General features: G+C 34.7%; 1 protein-coding gene across 2 annotated transcripts in view; it reads right to left on the reverse strand.

Annotated features, from left to right (window-relative positions):
• Positions 1-27591, reverse strand: part of NCAM2 (neural cell adhesion molecule 2) — a 416076-nt gene that overhangs the window by 46091 nt on the left and 342394 nt on the right. For both annotated transcript variants that reach the window (XM_084801510.1, XM_084801511.1), the window contains exons 13-14: positions 4091-4210; positions 1279-1400 (exon numbers count right to left, since the gene is read on the reverse strand). In XM_084801510.1, the coding sequence (XP_084657636.1) occupies positions 1279-1400; positions 4091-4210 (242 nt within the window). The remainder of the gene's footprint in view (positions 1-1278; positions 1401-4090; positions 4211-27591) is intronic.

Below are 27591 nucleotides of genomic sequence, written 5' to 3' on the forward strand. Positions count from 1 at the left end.
TTGGAGTTGAGACGTAGACACAGGTAAAATATATCCAAAAAGCTATTGGAACTGTATTTAAGTACTATAAAGAAACTAAGTTGTAAGCATATCTATAGAACATGCAAAAAAGATTAGTTTTTGTGTGAATATTTTGAGAGAGTTTCGATAAGTAGTCACTCTCACTGACATATAATAATGAAACAATGTCAATGTGCAGGGGAAAACGTTGCTCACAATCCCATACCGAGCAGCATCCTCCTTCACAGACACCTTTAAAGACACCCATACAGAATTTAATGTCAGCAATCCTTCACTCACCAATTCAAATTTACCCAATGTAATCCCTTAACAAACCAGTCTTTATCTAAGTGTTGATACATCTATTTCATTGCCGTAACTTGTTCTTAGATGTGGTGTGCTAATGTTCCTGTCTTGAGCCATTGTCCTTCATTGTCAACTAGAAAGTGTTCAGAACTAGTTACAGGGCTACAGAAAGGATGAAATGTTTAAGAGCACTGGCTCTTGTACCGGAGGAAACAAGCTCATTTCACACACAGTGACAGCTCACAACTGTCTGTAACTCCAGTACCAGAAAGCCTTACACTCTCTTATAGGAAACACACACATATATAGTGCACAACTAGGCAAAATACCTATACAAAAATAAAAATAAAACATTTAGAAAAGAATCATTTAGAACCAGAACTCTGGGCATAGCTATAAGGGACCTTCCAAGAGGATTAAGGGAGAAAGGAGGTCTCGCTGTGGTTAAAAGTTAGATACTGTCTCATGATCTAGAGGCTAGTATGGCATAAAGGCCAAAAGCAGGTGAAAAAGCAGGTGAAAACTAGCATTCCTCCTTGCATTACTTTCCTCTACTACCTCATTTCCAGCGCAAGGTAAGTACAGACCATGAATTCTCGCCATGATGAACTAACACTTTATCAGACATGTTGTTGCAACATGAAAAGTTGCTGATACAGTTCCTACATTAGTTACTAATGAACCACAGATATAAAGTAATGTACCAAGGTCAAGTGGAAAGGAGACAAAACATAAAGAAGAGAAATTCTATTTATTTTGTTTTCAAATCGCATTTCAGAACTATAATATGGTTGAAACCATCAAAATTTATTGAAGATCTGTGCTTAAACTTTAATAAAAAGTCACAAATAAATATTAACATTAAGCTTTACATTAATAATTGTAGATTAATTCCTTATCTATCTTTGAGGTAATTGTTACTCCTTATATAATAGGAATCATAATACGATGTATTAGTCAAAAGATACTTACACTTCTATATTTCACAATGTATTCTAAAATAGGAGCCCCTCCATCATCTTGTTTGGTGATGCTGATTTTAAAACTCTTCCCACTGCTTGGCTGTCCATGTATGGATGGAGGACTTGGCTCACCTAGAAGGTAATGCAATACTTGTTTAGGAACACTCACACACCGCTGAAGAATGCTCTCTTTTCATTAAACCAACAGCTTATATCCTATGGCATTTTACCTGATTTACTTTAGATATGTTGCCATTTTGTGTGCATGACTTTGTGGGCCCTTGTCTGCAGACAGAGGAGATGCTAACTCCTGATAAGCTTCATGCTCAGACATAGATGAGCCATACCTCTGCTGGCAAAACAACCACCAGGCCCAAATGTGTAAAAGGCTAGTTCCTTGCAGGGACCGAAGGACAGACCCTTACCAGGAGGGAGTGTCTCCTCTGCCTGCAGACAAGGGCTCACATGGCTTGATGCTCATCCACAAAATAATTAAAATAATAACTAATGCTCAGATATTTTAGTATGATTTCGACGTTTATAGTGAGAATCCATGCTGTATAGAATAGGTTCTTTTAATAATGACATTATAATAATAATTTTCTTTTAATTATAGCATTTTGATATAGTTAAATATCCATCTATAATACATATACATACATTAGAAGTATTTATTCATAGGTTTAAAATTTAACTGTAACATTTTAGGTTTAAGATTTGTTTGTTTATGTTTCCTAAATTTATATTGTATTCGTTAACTCATTTTCCCTTTATTCCCATCTCTCCCTGTTGAAAACCATCTTCTGTCATTTACATCGTTCTTATTGTGAAACACAGAGAGTTTAATTAGAGTGTGATAGGAAGTTGTTTACTGGAGCAAGGGCAACTTATCAGTGGCTACAGCACTGAAGAACAGGACACTACTTCCTCTAACAAACATTAACAGCCAGTGGCCCTCAGGGAGAGGTAGGGCTTCAGAAAATCCCCAATTTCTTATGAGGATATGATAGTGCCTGATCTCATATAGATTTAGTGCAGATAACATAGATGCTGAATGTTACTTAATTTCAATGTACAACTCATCTGAAAACTAAAATATAAAGAAATAGAGATTCTGTTTCAGTGAAATTGATTAAAAAAAAGTTCTTCATTTGGATAAAATTCATTCAACCAACCAATAAAAGAATTGCACCTAATTTCAACAGACTCACAGTGTTTGAGAAAGGTTGCCAAGCATATATATGAGAAGTTTAATGACTTAGAAGGTAGGAGGAAAAGGAGATAGTCATGGTGGTGGTGGTGTGTGTGTATAATTGTGTGTGTGTGTGTGTGTGTGTGTGTGTGTGTGTATGTGTATGTGCGTGCTCATATATGTGTTCAGATTTGCATCTATTGACACCCAGAAGAAAATATGTTGCTCTGCACAGTTTGATACAGATAAGTTACCAATGCAGAAAGTTGCTAGCCAGTGAGAACCAATGATTCACTTAATTCTACCTCCAAATCGGTTCCAGAATCATCAAACCACCACACTGCACACAACTTTTCGGAAGGGGCTGTTGATGACTCATCAGGTTCTCATGCTTTTACGACTCAGAAAACACTTTGATGACTGAACTCTATGTCCTGAGTCTCAAGAGTAGAGATTAACTTCTTAGAAATGTGCACCTGTATTTCAAGGGGAAGAAAACTGGTTTGAAGTCTTTAAATATAGGAGGAAATAGAATTATAAATGTTACTCAGGGCATTAGTAAATTGATCAAGTCTCTATTTTGAACCAATTTGCAAAACCTCTGGGTGTCCTCAGCAGTAAAGAAAATAATAACAAAATGTACCAATCTGTGGGGAAAAGAAATAAAACCCAGCTGCCCTATAATTAAATTTCTGATTGAGAAAGCACTGCTCAGAGGTGTATATAGATGGAAGGTAGGAAGTGGATGGAAGTGTCCTTGAGATTTGTGAGCAGGAAGGGACAGATGTATTTAGAGAAGACTGCACCTACGCTCTGACTTTGAGTTGAAATATATCTACCTAGACGTAATCCTAGTGAAAAGTAATGAGAGATTAAAAAGATAGCATCGTTAGAGAGGGAGAAAAGGAGTATAATACAATGGATTCTGGGAAGCATGGGAAAGTCATTGCTTAATGATAGAGAGTAGAAGTTTATTGTAGTCCATTTGGTCAACCCAAGATGTGCATGTAGCCGGCAGATGCTCCCATAGATCTTGTTCGGTCCTTTTTAGAAAATTGTCTCACATTTAAAATTGATTCACTTGATAAGAAAGTAATGCCTATTAAACAGTAAAATAAATTTAGACAAATCGAATTTACTAAAAATTATTCAAACCATGACAATTTTGAGAAAAAGAGCACATATTACTCTGGCCAGCCTTAGACACTTTTGTAACAAATTTGGTCCTGTGTTCTTTTTTTCCTAAGGCTCACATAATTTGGAGGATATTAAGATGTGTCTCATTAAAAGTGATATGACACATAACATTTCTCTATGAACACAATATAATCTGCAGACATAATTAATTACACTATATTATCTACACTAATTAATCATGCTATAAATGCAAAAGTTTTCCTAAGAGCATATTTACTGTTTATGTTCCACTATGCGTTTTATTTTCATGCCCAACTTAAAAGAAATGTTATTTTTATAACCCTCGAGATGCCACTAGCTCAGAAAAATCTTCAACAGAGAGATAATTCACTTCCCTAAAGTATTAAAATACATATTTTTGCATTTAAAAATCCCATTAAATTTGCAAGAGCGGGATCTGGTCGCAGAGAGCAGAGTGGTGATGATTACTTACGGACTGGCAGTGTCTGGAACACTTCTATTTTACTGTAGTCTCCTTGCCCTTTGCCATTTACTGCTGCTACCCTGATTTCATAAGTCGTATTTGGTTCCAGGCTGCTCAAAATAACCATCGCTAAGAAAAACAAAGCAAAACGAACAGAAAAAAAAAAGACAGAAAGAAAAGAAAAACACATTTATTTTACATCATTACAGTAAGAAAAAGCATTGCGTTTATTATAATCTGGGAGGATAACATCACGGAAAATACCTGAGAAAAAGCAAAGATCATATGAGCATAATTACTGAACAGTCTTTTTTTTTTTTTTTTTTTTTTTTGGTCAGACCTGTTGTAGCTTTTTTTTGGAGCACGAACAGAAATCCTAAGAGTCATTGATTTTGTTTTGATTTCTAATAAAAAAGTATATAAATATACCATCTTTTTTCTATGTCTGCTTCATTTAACTCATGTCAACTGTTTTTTCATAACCTAATGGAAACACGAAATTCAATCTACGGTGTCTGGGCCTTCATTGTGAAAACTTTTACTCATAACAATGAAAGGTCATGAAAGTGGATCTGTAACAACTCTGGAACCATTCATTTTGTGATCTAAGAATGAAATAATGACTTGAAATTCTAGCTTGCTCAATCCTGTCACTTCTACATTTGATTTTAAATTCATTTCACTGTATACTGTAGAAACCTGGGTTTGCAATCATATAGTTAAAAACGTCATAACCTGAAAGGTGCAGAAACACATCTTGATTATAAGTTGTGGTGGCATATGCTGGCCTACTTGGTTCCACACATAATATGACTTTGCTTCAGGTTTTCAAGCACTGCCTATTGGTAGTTTGTTTCTGTGTTGTTGTTGTTTCGTGCCTAAAGTAGCTATTACTATTGTGCCTATATTATCCTACCTATATTTTACAGCAAAAAATAACAAATGGAGACACAATCTCACAGCAAAGTCATTATTTTATACTATAATCTGAAAAACTGAAAGAAATAATTTTTACTTAAACCCTTATTGGGACTGGTACCTTTACTACAATCTAGTCATGGTTTCTTTATACAAAGTCAACCACACTCTAAGTTAAAAGGATAAATTATAATAGGATGTGTGATTAGTCATAAGAAATGATTAAATTCTACACAATGAAAATCAAATTTACAAAGTTATTGGTTTCACCTATAATTAAAACTTGAACTTTATATACTTTATTTTTATAGAACTATTATTAGTATTAATATTATTATTAATTTCTCCAGGGGAAATAAATTTCAAGGTATAGTATGTTATTTATTTTTAGATCTAAAATACCAACAATGTTATATAAATTGCCTAACAACAAAAATTACATAACACAGGTGTCAACTAGGGATTATTGTAAGACTTTTTAATCTGATTGACTTGTAACAACTGTGCATTATAACATGGTACTAATTGATTTTTTATACAAATACAGAGTAGCAGTCTTAAAAGCAACATAATATAATTCATAGATATCTAATTATTTTGTGATCACTTCTTCAAAATCCTTTTGTCTTATTTTAACTGTGCTTTATTTAAACTCATACAAATGCTCTAAAATCAGCAGAAGGGATAAATGTCCATATAGAACTGTTTCTATATCTGCTTCTCAATTCATTATGGGAAAAGAAATCAAATTTTCTTTGGACAACATACTTTCAGTCTAAACCTTGGATTATAAAGCATGATGTCAGTTTCAACAAAGACAATTGAGAAAATATTGATTGACACACTCAAATACTTGTCTGTATGATACATGGCTAGAAAGAAACATCTGAGCTTAAATAAGTAATGTCAGAACATTGTAAAACTCACAAAACAACAAGAGACTCACTAGATATATAATGTGAACTTCAGAAAAATATCTTATTTCAATAGGCTAATGTATAGATTGAGGTAGTTATAAAGTCTTTCAAGTGGGGTGGGAATACATCCAAGATTAAGAATATTATCCATTAAAGGTCATAACGTCATTGTGGCTAAGATGAATTCTCCTTAATATAACATTAACAATTTCATAAATTATCATTAACATGATTGCAGAAACATGAGCTGAGCAAGGACAACAGCAAATGGCCTTCAGCTCTTTACAAACAACTACAAGCAGCTAAGGAATGCTGAGAGCAGAAGTAACCCTCCTAGTAGAGGAGCACAAAAGTTGGCTTCCCAATACCAATGGTTAAATCTGAAAACTTGCTCTTAAGTAACATTATGCAGGCTGAGAAAGTTGTATTTGTTTATTAACAAGTATTTATGGAAATAACAAGTAGTAAAGAAGAAGGGACTATGAATGTGAAGAAGAGTAAATACAGCTACATGGAAGAGTTTGGAGGAAGAAAAGGAAGAATAAAATAAAATGATGCATTTATATGATTACTTCAAAAAAGTAAAAAAAAAAATGTATACATGTTAAATATTCACTATATTAGCCAGGCAATGATGGCCCACGCCTTTAATCTCAATGCTTGGGAGGCAGAGGCAGACGGACCGCTGTGAGTTCCAAGCCAACCTGGTCTGCAAAGCCAGTCCATGACAGTCAAATCTACACAGAAAACTCTGTCTCAAAAAAACAAAATAAATTCACTATTTTTTTACTAATTCATATAAATTAAATAAACATAAAATGAATAAATTCTAAAAAATTAAAAGTACATAATATGTATTACTTCTTGAAGATGCTAAAAATTAGACCTTTATACAATCAAAATGAACCATGCAATGTCAACCTTCAACCGCATACTGCTTCTCCTGATGGAACGTGAGGAATTTATGAGGGTCTGCTCTGTAACCAGTCAGAAATCTTTGAAGAGTCCCAGTTGATTGGTATGTACTGGAGATTGCAGAAAGAAGCTATGAAGTTATTGGCTGTCCTCATCACCCTTTGGAATCCACTCATTCTTAATGACAGACTTCTCTCTCAGTTCTTAAAATAAAAACCCTTAAGTCAAGTATCATAGGCATAGAGTATAAAAGTACAATGAAAAGAAATAAGTCTAAAATAACAGTGGTATATGAAATAGTTGACCAAATATCAATTATGTTTTTAAATAGAAATATTATTTGCGAGTCGGGCGTGGTGGCGCACGCCTTTAATCCCAGCACTCGGGAGGCAGAGGCAGGTGGATCACTGTGAGTTCGAGGCCAGCCTGGTCTACAGAGTAAGTCCAGGACAGCCAGGGCTACACAGAGAAACCCTGTCTCAAAAAAAAAAAAAAAAAAAAAAGAAAGTAATATTATTTGCAGGCTGTGGAATGAAGCAGAATAAAAAATATATGAAGACTATTTATCTTTGACTATCTTTTAAAAAGTGAAATATTATGAATTACTGGGAAATAGGACTATTTTAATATTTACTTGAATATACATTTACATAGATGATTTACATTAGTGTATGAATGCAATAATATGTGAGAGATTACAAAATATATATGCTCCCATCACACCAAGCACTTTGACTAGGTATTTAAACCTTATTTCTATAATAAAAAGATGAACCTGAAATCATCATTAAAAGAACATGCAGCTGACTATGCCGTGTCCACTTTGATCATGGCCAACGGTAAAGCTCTTATTCCATTGTTTGATAGGCTATCAAGAATGAGAGGCCACAGAATTTAACGCTTACTGTTTTTGTTTTTTGTTTTTTGTTTTTGCAGTCTTAAGTCTTAAGTTTATTTCATTAAATTTATTTCATCAAATTCAATTGCTTTTGCATTAATTTTAATAGGTTATAAAATAAAATATTATTATGAAATTTAACCAAGAGTGAGTCCAGATTTGAGTTCACAACTTTTTTATCTCTGTATCTTCCTTCCCATCTATTGTATGAGCTGAATTAGTTCCTGTCTGAAGTCGGCCTTGTAATACTTACTATTTTGATGGTGAGTATTGTTCCCTATGAATCAGAAATGTACTGTTGATATCTCCAATTTGAAGGCAAAATTTAAAGTCTTTTTTGTTTAAAAATGGTAATAGGTAAGAATATACATAATCCAAGGAACTCTCTAGGAATCTGTAAAACCATTTATTTACATTTTACTTGAACTATTAATTCATTGAAGCAAAATATCTCTTCTAGATGTTGCCTTTCTCAAAGATTACATAGGCACTATGAAAACTGTGCCTATCTACTTACTAAATGTGGGAACCTTCTTCTTTAGTTACTTGATGCACAAGTCAGTAGGTTTTACACCTTCCATAACATTAATTTGCTCTGCTCCTTGTCATGGTTGCTCAGTGTACTGAGTTTCACATCAAAACAAATTTCAAGGCAGAGAGGCACAGTGAGTGATAATATGGGCCCAAATGTTGTCACAGTCCTGAGCTGAAAGACTCATGGATAAAGTGAAGAGTCACAGCACCTATAGACGTCTTTCAACTTACAGGAAGCCAACCTATGGACACAAGAGGTCCAAGTTCACGGACAAGAAGCCAGGCTGTTTTTAAGTCCTGCTTATGAGAGTTTGCTAAAATAATCCAGGTTATGAGTTTTATCAACTTTTGTGAATTTAAAGATAATTTTGTCACATTGAATGAGTTGCATATATGTTTAAAATAAAGTGAAAAAAAAAAAGGAATAGATTCCAGGGTGGTAAAGCTCAGGACTGTAATTTCATTTGCCTTACTTAAAAGAGAGGATACATCCCTTAAATCATGTATAATTTTGTGGTATATTACTAAACACCGAGTTTCTGAACACCTAAAGTGGACCCTGAAAGGAAACCACCACTTGAAAATGCAAGGCTACCCACTCTGCCATAGAATTGCACCACAAATTATGAAGTTAGTTAATAGATTTCTTTCCTTTGATGTGGCCATACAATTGGACAATAGAACTATAGATTGGTGTGTGGGACGGCTTCTTTCCCTATAATTTATTAGAAATTCAAAAGCAACAATTACACCAGAGTGTAACTAGATTAAAAACTGCTACCTGTTCTCTAAGAAGAAATGGTGGTAAATTAATGCATATTCCAACCACATTAAGTCAGCATGACTTGGAAGTTCTGTATCACTCAGTCACGTATAAATTTTGTAAAGAAGCAGGTTTCCTTTTCCAGTTTAATATTTTAGTTAGAATGAATTATGATTGATTTTCTTAAATAACAGTTGGATATAACTGCAAAATTCTGGCTATAAATGCAAAGTGTGCATTATAATGATATATACTCTTACACATGAAAGAAAAACACAAACTTTGTTTTATCTTGTTTTTACAAATATGGAAAATACTTGAATAAGAAAAAAATAAATTACATTTTCCCTTCACAAGACATCAAATTTTATCTCTGGGAGTTAAATAAGTCTTTGTTTGTTTATATACAAATAAATCTCATTCCTTTAACTGTCAGCAGACAGCGGCTACCGAATATTTACAGCCTTTGGAGAAAAAGAAAATGATTGAGGAAACTAATTAAAATAAGCAGACAGCCACACTATGATTCAATTTAGCTGTGTTCTCTTCCATTTCTTAAATCCTGGATTACTGCAAGGGTTCGCCTGACATTCATTGTAAACAGATGAGATATCCCTCAGGCTAAAACTACAGAATCAACTACCCTTAAATGGGAAAATGAGGCCGCCAAGAACTAACTATGAGCCAATTATGACAACAACGAGAAATTTCAAAACATGGTGATGTTTAATTGCTCACTGGATGTTACACTGGCTGTTGGTCTGCTCAAAGAGGTTTAGAAATTCATGAAACTATGAAGTTTTCCAGCTAATATGGAGGTTTTACTGGGTAAACAAAAGAAGCAAAACCAGACACTTCAAATCCATTTTAATTTGCTTAAAATATGATTCTACCTTTGCACAAATTTTAAACAGACTTATCTTGAAATGAAAATATACTTTCATTACTATCGTTAATCATTAATGGTAAAAGTACAATATGATGATTCTGTAATAATCTCATGGCTAATCCAAAATATATAAGAAAATGCATACACGTACATATTTATTTCAGGTCAATAATTTTCACTTACTTTTGAAATTTAAATGTGCATTTTTGTATAAATTTTAGTTTTTAAAGTTCCCATTGGTTTTCTAAACTCAATTTTGACTCTCTAAAAGTACTTTAGGAAGTATACATTTCTAGGAGATGTTTTCCTTATTCAGGTAAAAGACATCAAATGATTATATAATTATACTAAATAGTCAGGCCTGAAAACATATATATATATACAAGAATATTATGATGTCAGAGAAAGTTATATTTCTATTTGTATATATGTATAATTGTGTGTTTATGTGTGTAAAAATCAATATACTTTAATAATAAACAAAGAAATATAGTTCATGCATTTGAAGGACAGCAGGAAGAGAGGAGTTTAAAAGATGTAGACAAAAGCCAGGGGGGTTAAGTGATGACATTATAATCTCAAAAAAAAATAAATAAAAAAGAAGAATATTTAAAGGAGGGAGATGGTTCTTTCCCAATTAGGCAGCTGAACTTGGAGATGTCTCCCATGTGTTTCTAGCTTTAAAGTCATGAAGGATACAGAAGAAAAACAGTTGTGGCATCTTCCTCTGGGGTTAAGGAAAGCCTCTGATGTCAGACATATGGCAAAGTAGTCCCTGAATGGAAAGCCAGAGAGGACATCGTACAAAGTTATGAAACTGATGTCTGGATTGCACTGGGGACACCATGATGTTGAACTTGCCAGAGTGATGATACAGTTGGTAAAGAGACCGGAAGTCAGGGAGGAGAACCAGACAAAGAGAAAGAAGTGTGCTGCAGTCAGCAAAGCTGGAAGGAAAGAATCTTCTAATTCCTTTAACACCAAACATACAGCTAAAGGATTTGTGAGATTTTCTTTTGGGTTTGGATCTTGTTTGGGCACAGTTTTTCCTCACTATGTCTTCTTTCTTCCACTGTGGAATAGTAATAATATTCTGTGTCATTGTAGATTGGAAGGATACAATTTCAATTTGGTTTTTTATTTTATAGTGGGTGACAATTGAAAAAGTGTGTTGAGTCTCAAAAGAATTGAGCTTTGGTTACTTTGAGACTGTAAAGCACAGGCAAGACTTCAGAAGTGGGACTAAATGCGTTATGGCATGGGCATGAGCGTATGTCATCTAGGAAGTCGAAAGTGGTGACATGGAGAATATGAATACGTAGTCATATATTACAATACTTGGTCCTCAGCTGTTTGAACTGTTTGGGAATAATTAGGAGGTATGGCATTGTAGGAGGATGTACATCACTGGAGAAGGGTTTTGAGGTTTCAAACACCAACAGCATTCCCACACAGGTCTCTCTTTCTTAGGCTTGTCAATAAAGACAAGTAGTTCTCAGCTACGCTGCCAGCCCCTTGGCTGTCTGCCCAATGCCAGTCTTCGTTCCATGAGACTCATGGGCACAACCCTCTAACAATGTGAAAACAAAATTAAATGCTTTTTTTTTAAAGTTACACTGGCTATGCTGCACTATTATAGTAACTGAAAAGTCACTAAGACATGGGTGCGTTCATACTTATAATCAATTCCAGTAAGGTTTGTCAAATACTCAATAATCTGTATTTCTCTTTTGTACTGAAAAATATTTTCTTACAATATATTTTTATGTGTTTTTATTTTCACTACTCCAGACACTCCTCTTGTTTCGTGAATGAAGGCATTGCCCCCTTGGAGTCATCAATCACTTCTGGCTTTTACAATCTTCATGCCTCCTCTTCTGGATAGATACTGAGACTTGAGGGGAGGTGTTTCCTGAAAATACTCCATTTAAAACTGAGGGCTCCAAAGTCTCTCACTCCTTTTCCCTTTTTTTTGGGGGGGGGGGCGCTAAGGTTGTCTGAGTTAACTTCCATTCATGGCAAGAAGATGCTTCTCTAACTTGGATTGAAGCAGAGCTGATCAACAGGTATGACAGTGTATAATTACATGTTATTTTTTTCCTTTAGCTAAAGGAGAATCATAGTGGAAGGTGTCAACTGGGCAAAGGACCTGTCTAGTATCAATTTCTTGGGCAACTGAACAATGATGTGGATGATTTCCATCTCGTGCAGTAGGCCTTATATCCAATCAGAAAATGTTTGGTTACTCCCAAAATATTTGCATGACTATTACACTAGCATATCTTGTAGGCAGATCTCTACTGTAGGTTGCAGGGTTTATAGCTGGATAATGTTGATGGCATCCTTTCTCCCCTAGTAGAATGCAGAGTGCCTTTCAGGTACCATGGTCACTAGTTAGTTGAAGTGAAGCTTCTAGATAGTCACAAACTCAACTCCACCTTTAATGATATAAACATTGTCCTCAGCAAGAGGACCATGCCCCAACACACTCACATTGCGGAGAGGCACCAGTAGCCTTGACAATATCCAGTGATGTTTGATGGTTTCTGAGAGGTGACTTTCATTAATAACTGATCAAAATGTAACCCACATGTGGCAGTGGAGATTTTACTTGATTGTATTCGATGTTTCCTGGAGGGATTATCTCAACAATTTTGTTACTTCATTTAGATTATTTTATATATGTATGTGTTTTAAGAAGCTTGGATGGGGAGGCCTGGTGGCACTCAGAAGAAGGAGAACAGGCTACCAAGAAGAGACTTGATAACCTATGAGCATATACGTGATGAGGAGATCCCCCTCAGTCATGGTCATAGGTGAGGGGGTTAAGGGGAAAATGGGAGGGAGGAAGGAATGGGAGGATACAAGGGATGGGATAACAATTGAGATGTAATATGAATAAATTAATAAACTATATATAAAAAAGAAGCTTCTATGAGAGTAGGTTTCTATGTAGTTTTCCATATGTCTTTCAGTGTTAGTTGACACCCCCCACATTTACTTTACATTTCTCTTACATCTCTCACCCAATTTAATACCCTTATTATAGTTTACAGTTTGTCTGTACCTAACAATATAATCTATTATCCCTTCCTGTGAATAGTCTTTCCTTCCTGGTCTCTTACTAGTTACCCAAACTCTGTGGTTATTAGAATGTAGCGCAGATCCAAAAGCTTAGCTGTTAACATCCATATAGAAGAGAAAATATATAACATTTTTCTTTGATGGTCTAGATTACCTGTCTCTAGGTGATATTTTCTAGCTTCGTCCACTTACTTCTAAACTTTATGTTTCATTTTTCTTAACCAATTGTAATATTTCCAATGTGTACATATAGCATCTTTTCATTATCTGCTCATCACGTAATGGGCATCTGGCCTGGAGATAAGTTAGGATGGAAGGGTGAGAAGTGGAGTGGGAAATAGCTAGAGAAATACTGAGTTCACACCAAGATGCTGAATGCACAAGGAATTGAGGTCCAGTGAGAAGAGAAAATCATCTAGGTAGGCTGCAGCAGGATGGAGATTAATTCTGGGGATATATGACATATTATATATTTTAGATTTTAAAGAATAAAATGCTGTTTTTCATTTAACAGCATCAAGTGATCTGGTAATCTCCTTTTTTCCTCATTGTCACCTATCTGACATGTCTTTTTAAAAAGAATTACCTGTCTATATTACGTATCATTTTTGTGTAGTTTTAGCCTGCATTTTGTGATCATTGGTGAGCTTAATACCTATTCATATGTTCAATGTATTTCTTGTCAATATTAATTACTTTGCCTTTTTGTTTGTAATATGAGTTTATTATATATCTTGTGCTTTATTACTGTTCTGTAGTTTGCTGTATGTTACTGTGATAAAACATTCTGAGGAAATAAAACTCAGGGGAAAGCAGAGTTTACTTGACTCACAGTATATAATCTATCATGGAGAAAAGTGGAAGCAGGACCGTTGAAAATAGAAGTAAAGAAAAAACCATGACAGAACTATTTCAACTCTCAGTATTACATTCAAGTACTTTTAAATATGGTACAGGCCGACAGCGAAGGGTTTATCCTCACAGTGGGCTGTGCTCTCCTACATCAGCTAGCAATCAAAAACCATGTTTCATACTCAAGTGCAGTTCACTTTGATGGAGACAATCCTCACCAGAGGCTTCCTCTTCCCAGGTTCATTGCATTGACATCCAAGTGTAGTCACCTCAAATGCCCCCCTTATCAAAAGAAACACACACATTTCCCTGTAAAACCATAGCTTTTTCTTTCCAATTTTCCTCCAAATTGTATCAATATCATTGTATAAAATATAGCCCGTCTTTTAAAATCCCAGTAGTTACATTTTCAACATTTATCTATTATTAATGTCAAAGAGGTCATTTAAAAATTAAAGTATTTTAGAGGGTGCCTATTTAAAAAGTTACATATTTTCTTAAACCAAGAGGGAAGTGAGGAGACTGTCATGATTGATGTAAAGCAACCCAAGTCTGATGGTATAAGACACTAAATATTGATATCCTGACCCCAGTAATGATATTTAGGGCTTCCAATGGCTTGAACAGTTCCAATTCCTCGGTTCTGCCATCTGAAACATAAACAAATTGTTTCAGAGGCTCAGGTCAGCTTAGTCCACACTTTAAACGGTACTTTTTTTTCTTTCTTTCTTTTTGGAACATTTATTTTATTTTATTATTTTATTCTTGTTACATCTCAATGGTTATCCCATCCCTTGTATCCTCCCATTCTTCCCTCCCTCCCATTTTCCCCTTATTCCCCTCCCTTATGGCTGTTTCTGAGGGGGATTACCTCCCCCTGTATATGTTTATAGGGTATCAAGTCTCTTCTTGGTAACCTGCTGTCCTTCCTCTGAGTGCCACCAGGTCTCCCCCTCCAGGCGACATGGTCAAAGGTGAGGCACCAGAGTACGTGAGAAAGTAATATCCCACTCTCCACTCAATTGTGGAGACTGTTCTGACTGTTGGCTAGATCTGGGTAGGGGTTTAAAGTGATGTGGGGAGAGAGGAACACTCCTTCATTGCTGGTGCGAATGCAAACTAGTACAGCCACTTTGGAAATCTCTCTGGTGCTATCTCAGAAAACTGGGGATAGGGCTTCCTCAAGACCCAGCTATTCCACTCCTTAGAATATATCCAGAAGATGCTCCAGAACACAACAAGAAAATTTGCTCAACCATGTTCATAGCAGCCTTATTCATGATAGGCAGATCATGGAAACAGCCTAAGTGCCCCACAATAGAAGAATGGATAAAGAAACTGTGGTACATATACACTATGGAATACTACTCAGCTATTAAAAACAAGGAATTCCCGATATTTGTGGACAAATGGATTGAGCTAGAAATGATCATAATGAGTGAGTTAACCCAGAAGCAGAAAGACTCAAATGGTATATACTCACTTATATCTGCATATTAGCCCAAGGGGCATGTCCCATGAAAGCCTTCACTTACCAGGAAACTGGGAGAGAGGGGAGGACATCCCATTGAGACTCTGGATGAGAGAAGCATGGGAGAATAACAAAGTAGAAGGATCCAGAGGGTCCTAGAAACCTACAAGTAGAACATTATGGTAGGCAGATTTGGGCCCAATGGTCCTGCTCAAACTAAGGCACCATCCAAGGACAATACAGGTGGTAAACTTTATACGGTTCTTGATATGTCATGGTCCTGACTGCTTTCATGATGCTGATTTCTCCACAATCAAGAGTACAATTCGATCAAGGAGCTTTCTTGACATCTTTATGAAGACTTTGAATAGTTACAAAATGTGATTTTGTCTATTCTCTGTGAACTCCTCAAGTTTGCGTTTCTTTCATGTCTTCAAAACCTATACCAGGTGAGCAATCTTTACATGTCCCTGAGTAATCTTATCCATTTAAGATCAGACACATGAACTAAAACTTCTGTGTATGAATCCTGAGGAGTACCTTTGCTAGGATAAAACACCCTGGGAAATTCAACTTGGAGGAAGAAGCCTTTTGTTGTTGGGTTTTTTTTTTGGGGGGGGGGGCTTTGTTTGTTTGTTTTTGTTTTCAGGAAACAATCTATCACAGACAGAAACTGATGAAGGAATTCTCTGCTGGAACCTGAAGGTCAGAACTGATGTAAAGACTGGAGGAACAACACTTACTTGCTTGCTCTCAATCTCCTATGTAGCTACCTTTCTGGCTCATCATAGGCCCATCTGTCTTATGGTGGTACTTTCCAAAATGGGCTAGGACAACATATCAATCAGCATCAAGAAAATAGCTCATACTAGTTTGCATTCCCACCAGCAATGAAGGAGTGTTCCTCTCTCTCCACATCCTCACCAGCATGTGATGTAGCTTGAATTTTTTATCTTAGCCATTCTGGTGGGTGTAAAATGCAATCTCAGAGTTGTTTTGATTTGCATTTCCCTGATGACTAAGGAGGTTGAGCATTTCTTTAAGTGTTTCTCAGCCATTTGATATTCCTCTGTTGAGAATTCTGTTTAGTTCCAAGCCCCATTTCTCAATTGGTTTATTTGGTTTGGTGGTGCTTAATTTCTTGAGTTCTTTATATATTTTGGATATTAGACCATTGTCAGATGTAGGGTTGGTGAAGATCTTTTCCCAGTCTGTAGGCTATAGCTTTGTTCTGTTGACAGTGTCTCCTGCCTTACAGAAGCTTCTCAGCCTCATGAGGTCCCATTTATTAATTGTTGACCTCAAGGCCTGGGCTGTTGGTGTTCTGTACAGGAAGTTGTATCTTGTGCCAATGTGTTCCAGGCTCTTCCCCACTTTTTTGTATATCTGACTTAGTGTCTCTGGTTTTATGTTGAGGTCTTTGATCCACTTGGAAATCTATCTGGTGCTATCTCAGAAAACTGGGAATAGGGCTTCCTCAAGACCCAGCTATTCCACTCCTTGGAATATACCCAGAAGATGCTCCAACACACAACAAGAAAATTTGCTCAATCATGTTCATAGCAGCCTTATTCATAATAGCCAGAACATGGAAACAGCCTAAGTATCCCTCAGTAGAAGAATGGATAAAGAAACTGTGGTACATTTACACTATGGAACACTACTCAGATATTAAAAACAAGGAATTCCTGAAATTTGTGGACAAATAGATTGATCTAGAAATGATCATAATGAGTGAGTTAAGCCAGAAGCAGAAAGACTCAAATGGTATATACTCACTTATATCTGCATACTAGCCCAAGGGGCATGTCCCATGAAAGTTTTCACTAACCAGGAAACTGTGATAGAGGAGAGGACATCCTATTGGAACTCTAGATGAGAGAAGCATGGGAGAATGACAAAGTAGAAGGTTCCAGAGAATCCTAGACACCTACAAGAAGAACATTATGATAGGCAGATTTGGGCCTAGGGGTCTCCCTCAAACTAAGGCACCAGCCAAGGACAATACAGGCGGTAAAACTTAAACCCCTACCCAGATCTAGCCAATGGACAGAACAATCTCCACAGTAGAGTGGAGAGTAGGATATTAATTTCTTTTTTTTGATGCATTTATTAATTTTTGAGCCAGAGTAGTTAAAGTAGTGACCTTAAAATTCATTAAAAGACATTGTCTCAAAAAATAAGGAGGGGTGTAATAATGAATTATTCTTTGTGTATTTTTTTGTGCTCTGCATGCAAGGGTAGCTGCACACTCATGAATCCCTATACTACATGAACATGTACACATATCTCATGCAAAATTAAATGTATAAAATGAATAAGGTGATGGCTTTTCAAGTCAACAAGCTGTATTTATCCTTTGACTAACAGTTTACATTTAAAATTATATCTTGCACATTTAAGTAAAAAAGGCAGGATAAATCAGTCTCCAACTTAATACTGTTCATTGAATCTTCCAGGGTCAAATATAGTTCCTTTCATATCATTATATGATGTGGTCTTTTTCCATTGTCAACTATGTGTCCTTCATTTCTGCCTAAGATAACACCAGAAAGCCTTGTATTTTCCACATTTATACCAACATTATATTCAGAATTGTTTATATATTCTTTAAGATTTTGGCTTTAGAATATTTCTCACTTTTCAGATTTTCAAGGCATTCGTCAGAACTTTTGTAATGGCTATTCCATGGATATAATACAGATTTTTCTAGGTTGTACCTCAAAACATCTTTCCTATTCTCTAGATTTACTAATTCATTAGCTTCTTTATAGTTCAGGTACTTATGGGTAAGATCTAGATTTATATTTAGGAATGGGTCCCTCTCAAGCAAACACAACGCTGTAATATAGTATCACTGTGAGTATGCTGAGTTATAAATAACAAAAGCATATTGCTCCTGTCCCGGAGAGTGTAATCTCAAAACAGCGAATGCCACTGTCCTCCAAACGTACAGTGGACAACGCAAAACTCCTGTGGCCCTGTTATACTAGGTCTGATTACTATTCCTGAAGGTCATACCCATATTGTCCAAATGAATCACTTCTACATATCAGCATCAAGAGTGTATTTAATATTAAGAAGAATGTTTATGAGCAATAAACATTCAACCTACAATAATTTTTCATCTAATATATTTAAGATTTTACAACCTAACTTTAAAGTTTAATTGATTTTTGGAAGAATGGTGCAGAGACAATATATGTCATTCAAGTTATTAGATAATAAAATACCTTTCTTTTAATATTTTCTTTAAGTGAATTTCTGAGCACTCATTAGACTAAACAACATAATCTATGCTGGCAGTCCTCATTAATTCTTATGCATTTTTAATGGATTGAAACCAGTGATTTTCTTTTATGTGTCATTGATTAAATTTCATTTTTTACAATTTAATAAATGTACATAGTGATTTTTTTTAAATTCTCAGTTGAACTTCTTTTGTCTTCCTCTATGCTTGCTATATCCTTCTCCTTTCCACATAGGAGAAACTTGTGTTTAAAATGAGAAGAAAACCAATAAATGGCAGAATACTGATAATAGAAACAAGGTATAGTCACTGTGGCATTGGTATCTCAGATCTACTCCATGACAGCTATGGTGAAATTTTTGAAAAAAACATATATGGACCTAGTAAAATAGAAAGGAATATAGCTTAGTATTCATGTTAGTATGAAGGTAAAATATCCAAGATTATGTGGAATACATCAATATGGTTTCTAAATTTCAAGCAGAATAGTACATGAGAACAGTAGCTTTTAAAAGACAAAACCTTGATCAACAGGCTAAAATTACCAAATCATCCCAGGATGAAAAGTCAATTTCATCATTCAAATATACTATGTTTGTATGAGAAGGAAGGGAAAGGGTTTGAAAGACACCTTTCCATCAATTTGTTTTGTCAAAGAGGGTTGAAAGTAAGGTACAACCAAATACCAAAGTTCACAGTTTATGCCTCACCAAGTATGAGCACAATGCTCAGACAGCAACTGAACCACATTATACCTCATGAGATCTGACAGGATATGAAACTCACTAGAGAACGGCAAATAGACACTGAAGCTAAGATTCAAATACAACATCCATCCCTGGTAAGGCGAACATTAACTGTCAAAGTGAACATTAAGATGGGTAAGAGTTTATCAGCCATTTGGACAATGAATTCTGTATTCATTGAGTGTATTCAGAAAATAGTATTTGGCTACAAGCAAGTATTTATAAGTAGTCTTCATGCCAAGGCCTGAAAAAACTTATAAAGAGAACATGATCCATGTTGATGATAGATTATTTATTATTTATTTATGATAGATTATCATTTATTTATTCATTTACTTATTTATTTACTTATTTTTACAATGTATTTTTACAATATATTTACTTACTTTTACAAAAGAACTGCCCTAAGATGAGCCTATGTACTAACCAAACTGGTCGAACAGGTTTAGACTAAGAAACAAAAAACCCAAACTGGCACGAGTCTCACCTGTGAAGTCCAGTTTAAGGAATGGATCTGGGAAGAAAGTGGTATCTTCTGAAGAAATAAGTAAAAACGCTTGTTTGTTTGATTGTTGACATGGTCTCAGTATTCAGACTTTGCAATCTGGAGAAAGTGGCTATATAGCCCAGGATAGCTTCATGCTCCACTTGTCTCTGGTGTCTAAGTACTAGGATTAAAAGTGTATTCTACCATGTCTAGCAGGAAAATCATTTTTTGAATGATTATTCATCTTATATTTCACTTTTTAATAGTTTTATTTTAAACACATCGTCAGACAATGTGGTTGGACAACGCAATCTCGTTCAGCCATTTTAGAAATCCTTCTAGAGATTCTGCAAAATGTTAAAGACATAATTACCAAATAACCCAGCTATACTGCTACTTCTCATAAACACAAAGGAATATAGCCTACAACAGAGATATAGCCATGTGTTCATTTCAGTTATCTGCATAATAATCATGGTATGGAACCAGCTTAGATGTCTGTGGGTGATTTAATGGATAATAATATTTGATACATGTACACCATGGAATTTTAGTAAGCTCTAAAAGTGAGATTATGAAAATTGTGGGAAATGGGTAGACTTGAAATGTATAGCTAATTATTTACTGTAGGCTCAGAAACTCAAATATTACATATTCTCCCTCACTTGAACCTTACTACAAAAGTTTAGAGTAAGGGGTTTAGTTTTGAATGTGAATTAAGTTAAAAACTACAAACAGGTGACTCAAGGGAGATCAGATGGGGAGGACTAAAGAAAGGTAAAAGGTAGTGTGGAGGAATGCCTTGGGTGAACGCAGCAGTTGTCAATAAAGACTTGTTCTGTCAATCAGCTGGGAAGAAGGAGAGGAAGTTGAAGGCGGGACTTCCTGGAAAGGTGTTGGAAACCCAAGCGAGATGGCAGAGCTCGTGGTTGGTGAATGAGACCGATGGAGTAGAAGCCACCTAGGAGTCATCAGATTGGCAAGTTTTTGGTTTTTATGTGGGTTTAACAGTACTGGAATTAGAGTAGCTCTGATTTTTCCCAGCATATGTTTGCAGCTTAAAAATAAATCATAGTCTGTCTGTGTCTGTCATTGGGGGACTAGCTGGTTAAAGACAACTACTGCCTTAATAATTTACTATATCGAGTATTATGGAAAGGATAATTATTGATTCAACTATTTAGAATGCCTTATACATAGTACTATAGCAGACAGGAAAACTCTGATCAGGAAGAGGTGTATCAAAAAAGGCAGAAGAGATGAAAGCTGAAGAGAAGGTATTCAAAACTAAAGGTAATTAGAAATATATGGAAACCTAATATTTTATAAGCTTAAAAACAAAATCAAAGTGTTTGAAAGCAGACACCTACATGGATAGAAAATGAAACAGTAAGACGCCAAGAGTTACTTAAACATAATCCCACGGGCAGGCGTGGGATAAAGTGAGATTCAAAAAGCCTCGTAAAAGTATAATCCATGAGCACCGTTTTACTTGCCCAGTGAAAATGGATTGTAAGACCGCGAATGTTACAGATCCTGCATTCTTTTGTTACAAAACACAAAGAATTCAAAGAGAAAGCGGTTTAATTCCTTCCTACCAGCTAGCTTTCACAACACCAGAAAGTACTATGCAGGTTTCAAGGGAGAAGAGTCATCAAGAGTGAAGGTGACGAACTGCTTTCTGACTGGATTTATAATCCACTCTAAAGAGATAAATATATGTCCTGTACTATAAATCTTTTCAACAATGTGTGATTCAGGAACTAGTAGGTAGCAGAGGAGAAACAATGAGTGTTATTTTGCTGAGTTAACTTAGTATCAAACCTCCCTGAACTTTTATCTCTATGTTCATACACTAGTAAGAAAAACATGCTAGTAAATGATAAATGGGTTATTAAAATATGAAAACAAATTTTATATTTCTAAAAACAAAGTTTAATTAAAACTACTCAGAACAATACTCAGGTATAATGTAAAAGCAGCACTACAATGTATGTTTATAGTTATAAATGACTACATTAAAAGAAGATCTAAAGTGAATAAATGAATGATGTAACTCAGGTTTTAAAAATTCAACATCAAGAAGCAGTAACAATCCAAGCAACAATTAGTAGGAAAAATTATTTAAAAAAACAAACAAAAAAAAAAAAAACAAGAAAAAGGACAACAGTTAATGAACATGGAATCAGTGGATATAAAGAGATGTTTCTTTCTATAGTAAGATCTGATTCAAAACATCTTTATTTAAGATAGTGTAAAGAAAGAATAACGAACAGTAAAATTAGAAATGAAAGAAAAACATTAAAACAGATACCAATAAGATTCAGAAAATCTAATGATTTACATGGAAAAATTATATTTGAATAGATTGTAAAACATGAAAAATTTAAAGAAATTCTACTACATATGTAACCCACCAGTTAGAAACTACTAAAATAGATTTATAACAACCAATGAGATAAACAGAGCCATACATTTTTGCCCAATTGTCTAATATCTAATCTTAGATATGGTCACAATTAAAAATCACTAGAGTTTTAAAGAAGCAGCAACTGTAAAGCTCCTATTACTTGCCTGTGAAAAAAAGTAAAGGAAAACAACCAATCTGTTTCATATTCTATATCCAGTATTAACCTTCTTTCAAGACCACAAAAATGTCAAAAAGAAAAAGAAGGCCCAAAATTTTTAACAAATACTTGTAAATTGAACTTAACATATCAAAAAGGCCATGCCTAAAGATCAAGAAAGGTCCATTGTAGAGACGCAAACATGATTCAACAGCTTAAATCAGCATATATACTCAATGGCCTAAATCACATTATCTTATCAATAGTTTACAGAAAAAGTCTTTTACTATGTCCAGTATTCCTTTTTCACAAAAACAGAAAAAGAAATTAGAAATAAGAGGAAACATATCTTAACACTATAGAGGCCATATAGAAGAAATATAGTGACAACATAATAGAAAATGTGAAGGAAATAAAAAAGATTTCCACATAAATTATGACTATGCAAGGATATTCACTTTATCCACCACTACAAGAGCAAAGTTTGAATACTTAACAAGTACAGCACTACAATGGAAAGAAGTAAAACTGAAAGAAAAATGAAATGACAAGGTCAAATTATTCTGATATACATATACTACAGAACTATAATAAGAAGCTAAAGACTACAGTAGAAAATTCATTGAAATGACCATGCATAACTTCATGGTAAGGTACTGAGATAAGTAATTGAGTGCTCAGTAGTATGTGAATCCAACTATCTAAAGCCCTCCCACAGTGGGGAACAGTCTTCTAGACATAGCAAGAGTACTGTTGTGATGATCCGATAAGTGGATCTCTGTCTGAGTGTGATTTAGAAACTCCTGGAAGGAGTCTGTATCTTTGGAGAATTATGGACTGATTGGAATCTCTATATTGTGGAGAGGAAGGAAGTAGGCTAATTTTAGCCTTCCAGGACAGACATTTCTTGCTACACTCAATATCTGAAGGTTGTCTTATGATAATAAATAAAAACGACTTATAAACAATTAATTCTGCAGACCACTGGCTTCTATCAACCTAAGATCTAATGATGTCATCAGCTACCATGTTAGATCTAAAAAAATCTCCCTCCATTTCATTGCACCGTCATCTCTGGTGAACACAACAATGTATTTATGTTGTGTTTATGCCCTTCCTGATTTATGACTTTATTAATTCTGTATAAATATAAAAAAACAGTGAAACTGCTTCCACATTGCAACAAAGAATTTGGGGAACTTAAATTTATGTTTCTGGACCAATGTTTACACTGTCACTATTGAATTCATTCACTCAAAACAGCTGGGATACCTTCAGAAGATCAAGCCTCCCAATATTCTGTGACATATATGTATATATTATGTCCATCCTACACAAGCACATCTGTGTATGCACGCAGACACACACACACATATACCTAGAAACACAGGCACAAACACAAACATGCTCAGAGAAACACAAATACACATAGACCCACACGGAGAGCAGACACACATACGTAGACAAACACACATAGACATACACAGACACAAACACACACAGACACACACACACACATACACACACAACTGTGATGGTGAAAATGATATCATTATGCAGGGAGGAATGAAGGAGTATAGCAAAAAAAGGAGAGTACAGAAAAGGAAGGCAAGAGAATGAATAATGTCAAGGTACATAATATTCTTCTATGAAAATGTCCTTATAAAACCCTAATTATGTATGGCTAATGTACAGCAGTAAATACTATATTTAAATAATAAATCACGAGGAAAGAAATTTTATGGCTAAACATCTACATGCATCAGTTATTTCCATATGAGTATTTTATGCAAACTAAAATTACTTGGCTTACTAAAACTCCTGCACCACTTCTGAAGTTTATAGGGAACAACTAAAGCCTGGTATTTTATGTTCAGAGAATCAAGGTCTACAAATCACACTCCAATGGGTATAGAGATTAGATTATAGAAAATTAAAAGTAATGAAATAATTCTGTTTCCAAAAGTTTTCAGATGGGACATTTTGATGATGTCGTGTTCCTGTAGTCAGATAGTTTTTCTTCTCTCTAATGGCAAACAAGTTTGTTTTAAAAAGACAATGATTAAGTGGAAGATTATGAGGAGTTTCGAGAAGAAATCATGCAGTCTAATTTGTTGTACCAATTTCTGATGCAGATATAAAAAGCACCAGATTTTCCCTCATGAAATTCATTTGTGTTTAGTTGGGCTTAATAAAATGAAAAGGAGAATAAATTACTAATACTAATTAGTATCCAAAGGAAAGTGTGTGATAATTTCCCCCTATATCTGGAAAAGGCAAATGTGTATCGAGCCTATGAAAATGCAAATAATGGAACTAACCACCTGCTTAATGACAAGGGCAAGTACAACCTGGTTCTGTTACATTATTCATATTCTATTTATTAAGAAATTTGAATACTTGATGCTTGCTGAACAGCCAAGAGCAGGTGTTTTCTATAGAAAACCTTGCTGGTTTAATGCTGTGTGCATCTAAAAGAACATAAGGGCAGATCCTTAGACTGAGCAAATCTAACTACAAATTCAAATTTCTGAGGCACAAAAATCATAATCCACAATATTTTCAAGGACAATACCATTTTCTGAATAAGAGCTGAAAATTATTATTCTTGGAAACAGAAATAGAGCTTGCCTAACATTCATGATATGGATTCCAGCCCAGCATTAAAACTCACATTGCTTCAATCACAATTATAAATGAACTTAATGAAGGCATTCACATACATTAGCCACATCTACACATAATGGTTAGTAAGTTTTCAGATAAGCAAATAACAACTCAAAGAGATTAAAACAAAGTATGGATTTGGAATTTACCTTGTGTTTGGATATACTGAGTTAGGATAAACAAATAAAATACCAATGTTCACAAATATACACACATTATATTTAAGTGTGTGTACTCATATTTTAATATGAGTAAATAATTGTGTGTTGTGTGCACTCTTACTGAATTTACATTGCAGATACTCATGGATCTGATCATTAGTACAATAAAATATTATCTTTACTCAGTAACATAGCGATTAACCAAAACAAAAACATACTGTTTGTATGTATATTTATAACAAATCCAAAAAATAAATTAATATAATGTATTGGTAGGACACGTAGGCACCATCAGTGATGTTCTAATCTCATAATACATTTTAATATTGTAAATGAATACTCAAGTGATATTAATTATTATCACAGGAGAATATGAATAACATGAGGTTAAAACAACTGCTTTTTAATTTTAAGCCTTGCTGCATAGAAGGAAGAATCTTTGGTACTGCAAATAAGGCCATGAACCCATAGTTGGCCATTCATAGTCCCCATAGGTAAGTATACTACTATGTTATTAAATTGACACAGAATCAAGCTGACCTCTAATTTCAACTAGACTCCATAGATCAGTGCAGCTGTCAGAGCTCATGTAAACTTAGGTACTTCCCATTGTTCTACACTCAAATCATAACCAAAATAAGCTCACAGGAAGGGGATACAGGCTATCAGGATGTGACATGACAGGCTGTGGCCATATTGTGGGGGAGGAGGTGGGAACAGGAAGATAAGAGCAAGAGGGTAACAATCGGAATGTAACGTGGATATATTATAATTTTATTTAAAAAATAAGCTCACAGACTTTCAGTAGTTTATATAAGGATGAAGCCCTGTATCTACAGGCCATTGCATATTTGTGTAGATCTAAGTGTTGGTGTGTGTCCTTGGTGAAGAGGTGTTCAGTTCATATTTGTAAACAGAGGAAAAATATAACTATCAGAAAATTGCATGCTATGAAGTACTAAACTTTATCTTAAGGTTAACATAGGTAACCATTCAGAAGTGCCCTCAAAATTGAGAGAAATAGAGAAAATGTTTCTAGATTTAGAAGAGAAATCATATATTTACTTAGGAACATGAAAATATGAAATATAGAATGAATGTCTCTGGAGAGAAAGTTTACAAGAAGAAGACAAAGATGAGATCACATGCCCTAGTCCACATCAAAATCCTATGATTTCTTTTTCTGTCTTGAATAATAATTAATTTGGGGGAAGAAAACCTTTGCCAAGGTACCAATTTAAATAACTTGAGCAAATACAATCACTGTTGTATACTATTTTAATATTCCATTTTTATACCCATGTTTCAAAAACCATGGAGATTTTGTTTGCTAACTCAAAAGATTTCCCTTTTCTCTCAACCAGACAAACCAGTGGCAGCAGATTGTCATGGAATGAACACAGATTCTCTCTTGGTCTGAAAAATGGAGAAAGTGGTAAGAACACTAAAAGCTAATTTTAGGGAGAAGTGAAACATTAACCTATTTTAAAATATTTATTCATGTCTACACTACATAATATACCTTGAGAGCATTCATGTGTTGTCTTTAAGGAAACCCCAAACAAAGAAGAAAACAATCAAATGACTTAGAAAACATAGTTTTATTTGTCTTAAAGATGGTGATAACTCAATAGGTGCCTAAAATAGTAAATTTCTAATAAAATTTTATTTGAAAATAAACTGTGCATAAGTAACCAATTTATTCATCTGAGATAATGTAGAATTTTATAATCCACATTTCACACTCTCAGAAAAAAGGAAGTGAGGTTATAAATAAAGTCAGGGACCAAAGTAGGAATATTTGTGAAAATATGGGTGTGAAAACTTTATTGTAGAATTAAATAGGAAGGTTCCAAGAACCTAAATGAGATATAGCTCACACAGAGGTATATTTGAAAAGTGGGTTTAAAATAAACATGTGAGAAAAAAACAATGTAAACTCAGTCAGAGGTATAAGATGACTGGGTTGGGTAGTACAAAGAGTCACATAGTTAATATTATGAGATAGAAGTTAATATTTTAAGGCAAACAAATCACTCCTTTCCATGGTATATCTTTATACATATAAAGATTTTCATACATGCTGTATATGCATTCAGTGGAAACCTGAGTTACTTAGCATGAATGATTCTTCAAGCTTTGTGTTATTTGAACCCACATTGATAGTATATAAGCTCATGCTTTCAAAAATAAATATAAAGGATCCCTCAATGATAAGAGTGAGGCCAAACAGTTATGTAACAGGTGCCTCCAGACATGAAGGAAAAGGGGTGAAAGTCCTTCTCTATTCACAGCCACTCACTGTATGATGTGTCTTCAAACTTCACATTTTTCTAAACTCAGTTGCTCTCTACCTACTGATGATCCTCAAATGGATTCACCTTGACATTT

This window comes from Acomys minous (genome assembly GCF_964271855.1).
Source record: "Acomys minous genome assembly, chromosome: 11".
Classification (NCBI taxonomy): Eukaryota; Metazoa; Chordata; class Mammalia; order Rodentia; family Muridae; genus Acomys; species Acomys minous.